We start from the raw sequence: 8,526 nt of genomic DNA on the forward strand, positions 1-8,526 counted from the left end.
GATGAAAATAACAGATAAAATATAAAGTTTTCTTAAGAAACATTTGATACCTATCTGGACATTACAAAGGTTTTGCATGTGAAATTTAATAATTTTTAATCTTAAAATGAAAATTACTTTGCATGTTGGATAGGCAACATGCAAAAAGAAAAAAAAAAGGCATGAGAAAAACATTGCTTTACAAACCTTTAAACTTAATAAAAAAAACTGATATTTTGCATATGAAAGTATTGTAATGTTCACTGATAATCTTCCAAATTTTTTTAACACACGCTTACTAATTTAAAAGTTACAGCATGAAAACTATAACAAGCACAAAATAGTTACAAGGTTGGTCCCAGGGGCCGAGCTCATGCTGAAATATTTTTAAGACAATGAACACTGTTGGTTAACACTTATGTTTAAACTACTGTGATCATTAATGAATAATGTTCATAGCCTAAAGAAGACTTTAGTTAGGGAGTTTAAAGCTTGGAATGAAAAAGCAAATTTACATAGTGAAAGACCCACAACTTTGTTTATTAAATATGAATACCTATGTAATAAGTATCAAACAACAAAATTACCATTTGCTCTGTGTGTCTTGTTGAAAAGATTCTTTTCAAATGCCTTCTGTTCTTTGACAGTGGGAAAAGTGTTGTCATAATACTGAAAAAAAATTACATTAAGAATTAAATTACAAATAGCTAATTAAAGCAAACTTATCACAAACATATTCTAAGCAGAATGTCGAACTTTCTATCAGCAACACAATAACCAGAATCTGATGGCATTTCTTTATGGAAGGGTTCAATGAAATATGATAGGTTCAAAGTATAAATAATGTTGCCAGAGGACTTAAAATGTCTGAATAAAAGTGTAACAACGGTAGCCCTCAAATTACAAACACAAGAAGTATCTATACTAACCATTCCTACTTTAAACTAATAGATTAGAGGGCAGGCAGCTATATAACAGTGTCCACTGCCAGTACTTGAGCTGTTCTCATCAAACAGTTTTTCAAAACTTTCAATCAGATGATACAGCATTATGGCCTAAGTCAGAGGTTGGCAACCTGCATCTCTTGGGCTATCTGATGTGTCCACTGAGGGAAATTGAACCTCTGATTTTTAGCATTGTAAATCCGAAGGCATACAGATGTCTCACCAGAGGACCTTTTTTTTAGGTTAAAAATGTTTAGATCTTAGCCAAAAACAAAAAAAAATGGATCATCATCTTTGAAGGGTTGCCAACCACTGGTCTAAGTATTGAGAAATGAGGGTATTAGCAAGTTGTAAACACAGAGGAAGCACTCTCTTCTATATCCACATAGAAAAAGCAAATGTTGATAGAGATGAGATGTTGTACATATCTATCTTTGAAGTCACCATCAACAGTAATGTAACCAACTTCCTTCAGCTAACTCATAAGGTTCTCAGAGGAGATATGGAAAACTTTCGAAAATGAAATATCTATCTCAGTTTAAGTTGGCAAAGCATATCTATAAAACAGCCCAGACAGGATGTAATAGCTTATCTGTGTTAAAACAATCTAAATAATGGATAAGAAAAGAATAAATTAGAGTGTAAAAAGTATTGTCATCTTCCCTCATTGCCCTATTTTTTCAAGGAAAAGTGCAATTCATAAAAATGGACAGATGTTCTCTAAAGCTATATTTACATTAAATCCTTTACATAACACGTCACATAAATGTTGGTAAGCAAAAGAAGATAAAGACCAAGAAGCAGGTCAAAAAAGATTTTCAGCGACACTAAAAAACCTTAACATTTTTGCTTGTAAATATACAAGTAGGGGTAATACAGGCTAAATATGGGAGAAGTTTGGGTGCAAAATCTTCAGCACTCAAATTCAAAAATTCATGCGATAACAAAGTTAGGCCAGAAATAAAAAAATAAAAAGTAAAATAACAATAAAAACAAAAATTTTTCCTTAGATTTTTTCTCTATATCAAGTCTTTTGGTATTTTGTCTTACCCCAAAACATATCTGTATTACCCTCTGGCGAGGCAGACAGATAGTAGAATAAATAGAAAACTCACTACTTGGAAAGTAAAATCTGTTTCTCTCACAAGGGAACTTATCATAGTGAAGTATGATTATTAACTGCATCAATGTCACAATAAAAACTAACAAGTGCACATAATAAAGAAGAGTGTAACAAGATGGACAAGAGGAAACTTAGGCTACAACAGCCACAAAGAGAATATAATTCATACTTGAAACCGTCGGTACTTGGGAAACTGAGGAAAAACAAGACAATTTTCCAAACAGAGAATATTAAAAAAAGAATAAGGTAAGAGGATCCATGAGTCACGATAAATTATGTACAAGCAAAGATTAGACTAACCCCGTTTCAAGCCATCACATCACAAAGCCAAAAGAACTGGTAATGGAGACCAGAAAGTAGAAAAGTTTGTGACTGAAAGTTATCACAAAAGCACTGACCATGGAACAAAACCAAACAAGTTACTAAAACTTGATGGTAGTAGAAACTCTTTTCTGTTTACAAAATCCTGTTTTTATGGAAAAGATGACTTGCATGAGATTCAAGAACATTGTATAAGCCAGTCTTAACTTTTCTTGCAAAATCCAAAATATATTAGTTTTAGTAAAAAAAAAAGAAATTCATTTTGAGAGAGAAGTTCATTGACATGTGTTAGACAAAGCTTTGTGGTTTCCAAATGAAGTATCCCAAATAAAACTATATAATACAAACATGTTTCCACTGTTATTACACTTAGCTAAGATAAATTCTGTTTTGTTAAAAGAAATAGCATTTTAGCTAAAAAAAAAAAAAACTGCATAAACTCAGCCACTTACTGATCCTGAAGATGATAGTTCTTAGCCCAAACAAAAATTTCAATGGTCAAATGTATGCATATGTAAAATATATAATAGTTTTTAAAATCAATAAAAGTAATTCAGCATGTGTAAAAAGAAAAACTCGTAAAAACTTGACAGAATTTACACAAGACTAGAACTAAAATAAGGCTTAACACAACAATTAAAAAGTTGGAGAAAACATTACATAAAAGTAATTATTAAGAATACTAGCAGAAATGCCACCCTATGGGCAGCTGTTTGTGATAGTAATTACTAATCGTAGTACTCATACCTCATTGAAAAAATTTAGAAAAAAGTGAGCAATTTCTAAAGAAAGGATTTTTCTCTGGGAAGTACTGTGTGGGAAAAGTGTTTGGATTGTGCTCTTTAGTTATACGCAACTCATTGCATCAAAATCATTCAATGTACAGAGCTCAAAATTTTCATAAATTTTACTGATATAAACTGTAATGTTTTTATATATTAAAAGTACTACCCTTTATTGAAAAAATATGTTTTTTAATAACTCCAGTTTCTCAGGACCACATTTAAAAATTACATCAATAAAGACATAATCAAACCCTCACATACAGTCTAGTGAAAATCGTGTTCTTGCTGTGAGTAATTTTATTTAAAATTGTGTTCTGTTATAAACAAATGGTTGTTGTACATACCACAGTTATTTTTCTAATTGTCTGAATCTTGAATACCCAAAGTGTGAAAATTTTTATGGATTTTTGTTTCTGGTGCCATTAAATAGATGGTGCAGGAGTTTTAGTTACATACATAGATACTGAAATACACTCTACATGCATTATAGTACGAAGATTTTAACAAAGGTATGGTATCTATAAAAACCAGAGATAAAATTGAAAAACTTATAAATTCATGAAGTCAATTCTCTACAAAAAACTGATTATGAATATTTCGTTATATAACAATACAAATAAAACTAAACTGTGCAAGTTACCATAATCTGTAATAAAATCATTCCTACCTTTGCTAAAATTCTATTTCCATCATTGTCTAAAATGGCAATGGCCTTCACAGTATACAGCGTTGGTTCCTTTTTAAAGGAGAAGGCAAATAAAATTAAACAGTTCTTAAAAATACTCATATTCACACCAATCATCTGTTGAGATCAGCTTTAAAATTTACTGAATATGAGCAGTTAGTTACATGAACATACTGTGGTATTTAAAACAGTATGTTACCAGTATAATGAACGTTCTACAAGAAAAAATTACAAGTATCCAATAAAACCCAATTTCTGTCCTAAAGCTTTAATTATTTGGACATATAAAACAACTAAAACTAAAATGCTTATGAATATATACAAAAAGGTTGAGTACATTATACTGAAACAATTTTGAAACTTCACTGTATTACATTTCATGTCATCACTTTTGTTCATGCTCTATCTGATGACTATGGATCTTGACAATAGCTTTACAGTGTAGTTTCCATGTCAAAAGACTCCAGTGTAATGCTGTAATGTCTAAAGCACACCACTCCTCCCTGCATGCTCTGCATAATACATTTACTGTATGAGGATGATGGCTTCCAAATGCCAATTTCAACAGTCTTATCACACATAAATCCACAAATCAGTGGTTCCCAACATTCTTTGTTTGAGGCCCAAAAGTAGCATTTATACACTCCTGAAAGGCCATCTGTCTATCAACTAAAAAAATCTGTTGAAGTATAGACCAATAAGAATTAAAAAATCATTACATGTTTAATGTAAATGTGCAAATTTAAAAAATTAAACAGTTAAAAAACAGTTACAAAATTGCAACTTTTGTCCAGTTCATACAATTCTACTCTAACCTGACTTCTGTGGCTTAAGACCAGTGGCTAATTTGTTGATATCTGACTGCAGGTTAATGGTTGCCAGTATCATTAAGCCACTAAAACTTGTGTCTGTAAGAGGAGCACAGTTTATATTTTTAAACATCATTGTAGAAAATGTTTGCTCACACCAGCTGGTATGAATAAAGTGGGAAACATAACACAGAGCAAAAGAATGCAAATATCTGATTTCAGTCACTAAAAGCACTTGCTAAAATGAAATCACATCAGCTGCAGTGGGAAGGGCTGGAAGTTTGGTAGATCAGCCCCTTCGGATACATGTAATTAATATTATGTTTTACTACATTTTTTCACTTCAGTTCAGCACTGCCTGCATCCCAAACACATTTTTATTGAAGGTTAGGAACCATTGCCAAAGACACTGCATCCCACAACTTGAAAAGTATGCCTTCAGATGGAATAGCATGAAACCCTATTTCATTCTATAATTGCTTGAGGTTTATGATGGTTGAACAGGTATGTTGTAAAGATAACTTGTGTCACTTTCTCTGATGGAGATTCTTCTTGATTGTGTTGCATATTGTTGCCTGGGGCATGTGAGCAGCCTTTGCCACTAACCTTTGTGTTCAAAGATTCTCACCTGCTACAAGATGTCATACTTTTCTTACCACAATTGATGTACGACTTGTTGCAGGTCTTTTTCTGGATGGTCCTGGCACTCCAAGTTTACCTAAGCTTTTAAGTACAAAGGATATCCTCATTTTGGAAATTCTGAATTCTTGATCTGAAAATATCTTTATGATCCAAGTGTATGGTGTTGAAAATGGCTGTTACATACCCTTCCAAAAAGCAATCAATTTAAGGTGGTATCACACTATCTACAAAATGCCAAACAAAGTAAAAATGTAGTTCCGATACATTTCTTCTATCACTTAATAAGAGCTATGGTTGTCATATATCTTGCTGATTTACATATTCAAAATAATTTTAATATAACATAGTTAAATCTCTCTTCTATGTATGATTATGGTTCAATAAATTGTAAGATGTAAACTCCATAATTAATTTAATCAAAGTAACATAACAGAAATTACATAACTTATAATGAATAGTGCATATAAACAAGTTATAAGAAGCCAAAGCCACACAGATGATCAAGTTACAGAGTGGACAGCCAGATGTAATTAATAAATTCAAACCTTCAGAACTAATAAAAAATGTGTGACGTATATTTTGACACATAAGTGATTACATTAATAAGCTCACTTACATACTAGTAAATACAACTAATAGTGTTATCAGTGTCAACTAAGCTAATGAAGTCATGCCATAACATACGACAAGATGTTATTTATAAATTACAACAGAGTGAAAGGTAGTACTAACAGTTACCTACACCCTAAACTTTATTAAATTAAAAAATTACAATAAATAGCTAATAAATGAATAAAAATGTTGTCTATACAAAATGTTTAGAAAGGCCTTGTCATTTTGTATAATTTTTTCATCACACAAGTTGTAGCAAGAAGCATGTTGAATTCACAACAGAACTGAAAAAGATATTGTGAAAAATAAGAGGATTTAAATCAAAGTCTTGCCTCAGAAATATTTTAATATAGAACAAATCCTACTATATTCAATAAAGTATGAGAAGAAAACACCAAAGCACAACTTGTTTGTTGTTTTGTGCAGGTTACAAAAAAACATTCCTTCAATGCCTCTGCAAGGTTTTTTTTTTGAGTCCACTGTATAATATCAAATATCAGGTGCAATACCACAATATTCCCACACCTCAATTAATTTAGGTTACTATATGGTGAGTTAAAAAGAACTCAAAAACCCCATAAATACTATATATATGATAGGCCTAACTGTAGTTCTTTGCAAAAGTTCTAGCCAAAACTTCATTCCACAGCAGAGGGTGTAGCCAATCAAGGAATAAATTAAACCTCTACATCACAGATTATATTTTCAACTTTACCTTTGGTGAAAAGAAAGCTGTATTATAATCATTCCTCTGATGAATTTACTCAGAACAAAAAATTTAAAAGATTGAACAAATCATTTCATTTTCAGAAGCCAATTGACCAGTCTAGCATTTATTACCCTACTCCAAACTATTAAATCTATAACCACAGTTAACAATAACAACTAATGTTTATATGTTTCATAAGTGAGATATACACTTTTTCTTTAATGTTACTTTGATTACCATTACTGGCTAAAATGTTTAATATATATATAGTTTTATTACTATACTTTTATTATAGAGATTGCTTTGCATTGTTAGCTCAGTAAAATGAATTTAGAACTAACTTAAATCTCCTAAGATGGCTGAACTTCATGATATATCACTAGATTTGTGGTACAAAATATTAACAGTGAAGGCATACACAACTGATGAAACAATGCATTTTAATTGTTAAAGGCAAGAACATAAGAAATATACATATAATTAACTATACTCATTACTAGGTTGATTTTTAGTTTTGATCTAAGTTGTTAGATTTCCCTCATTTAAAGTTAATGTTATATCTTCAAATCTTTATTCATGTTCCTCAAGCCCCCTTCCTGTGAAAATCATGTAAATAACACCTCCAAACCTGGAATCATTCTGGTATTTCTTCTATAAACCCTCTCAACAACTCAACATCCTTTCTTAAATACAGTAATCAAAACCCAAAACTGAACACAGTATACCAGTGTGTTCAGTTTTGGCCATCCTGCAGAAAAACCAATGAATTAATTTGATCTATGCTCAATACTTATATGTATAAAATCTAACATATAATTTGCCTTAATTCTAACTACCTTAAATTGTGTAAAAAAGCTTTAGAGATTCTGTAATTGTTATGCAAAAAACAACAACAACGTTTTGCCCTGACAATTAACAACAGTTAAATCAAAAGCAAGCAACTGCATGAATAATAATGAAGACCCCTTGATTTAATCTTTATTACTATTAAGTAATCTATGAAGTTCATTTCTAAAAAAAAAAGAACGTTCTAAACCTGTTACTGTAGATTCCAAGCTTCCAAAACGCAGAAGTTAGAACTAATACTATAAGAAGTCAAACTGAAACTTAAGCTTTAAAGTTTAATTACAACTTATATATTTACAGTTTTTACACACTGTAACACTAAAATTAAACCTAAATTACAATAATAATGACAGTTGGTTGATAATATTATCAAGACATTTATCAATAAGACTGATGTAAATGTAACTTATGAGTTTCTGGATGAAACTTTTAGTAAAAGTTTCACACTAACATATCAATACACACTAGCAATTGCACCGCCATGCTTGTTACAAATCATAATGCCAAGCAGAAATTTAATGTGCTAAACTTGGTACCGCTAAATTAAATTTTAATTTAAAACAAAAAAAAATAACTTTACACACTCAATAAGTTGTTATGTAATTTTACTTTTAGATATATGAGTTGCTTATTACGCTATAAACTAAATATTATCAATAAAAATCACAAACCAACAAATCCGTGTCCATCCTGTCACATCCCACGTCACAACAGTGCCGTCATGACGTACATTTCAATTCTTCAGAATATGAGGAATAAAAAATAAAATATGTAACATATTTCATAAGAAAATATCACAGTACAATTTATCTTGGTTTTAACATAATATTCATTACATTATAAATCGTATTTTTGTGAATCTTATTAGTTTTTCATCATTTTTTAGCATCAGAAGAAAATTAAGCTATTTCATGATAAAACGCGAATAATGTAGAATTTATGTCTTTTAGAAAAGCAAATACATCTTAGTAGAGTAAAATTTTGGAAGAAATCACACAATTTTCAGCATTAATAATTTCTTATTGACCCAAATCATCAAATGGCTTTGCACATTTAGCATTAAAATCCTTA

The 8,526-nt window shown here is 30.6% G+C and overlaps 1 protein-coding gene across 1 annotated transcript in view; it reads right to left on the bottom strand.

Annotated features, from left to right (window-relative positions):
• Positions 1–8,192, bottom strand: part of LOC106459437 (coatomer subunit zeta-1-like) — a 19,945-nt gene extending 11,753 nt beyond the window's left edge. Inside the window, exons 1-3 of the mRNA XM_013919056.2 lie at positions 8,127–8,192; positions 3,820–3,888; positions 567–648 (exon numbers count right to left, since the gene is read on the bottom strand). Coding sequence (XP_013774510.1) covers positions 567–648; positions 3,820–3,888; positions 8,127–8,144 — 169 coding nt within the window. The 5' untranslated portion in view covers positions 8,145–8,192. The remainder of the gene's footprint in view (positions 1–566; positions 649–3,819; positions 3,889–8,126) is intronic.
• Between the last annotated feature and the right edge of the window lie 334 nt (positions 8,193–8,526).

This window comes from Limulus polyphemus, unplaced genomic scaffold (assembly GCF_000517525.1).
Source record: "Limulus polyphemus unplaced genomic scaffold, Limulus_polyphemus-2.1.2 Scaffold607, whole genome shotgun sequence".
Taxonomy (NCBI): Eukaryota; Metazoa; Arthropoda; class Merostomata; order Xiphosura; family Limulidae; genus Limulus; species Limulus polyphemus.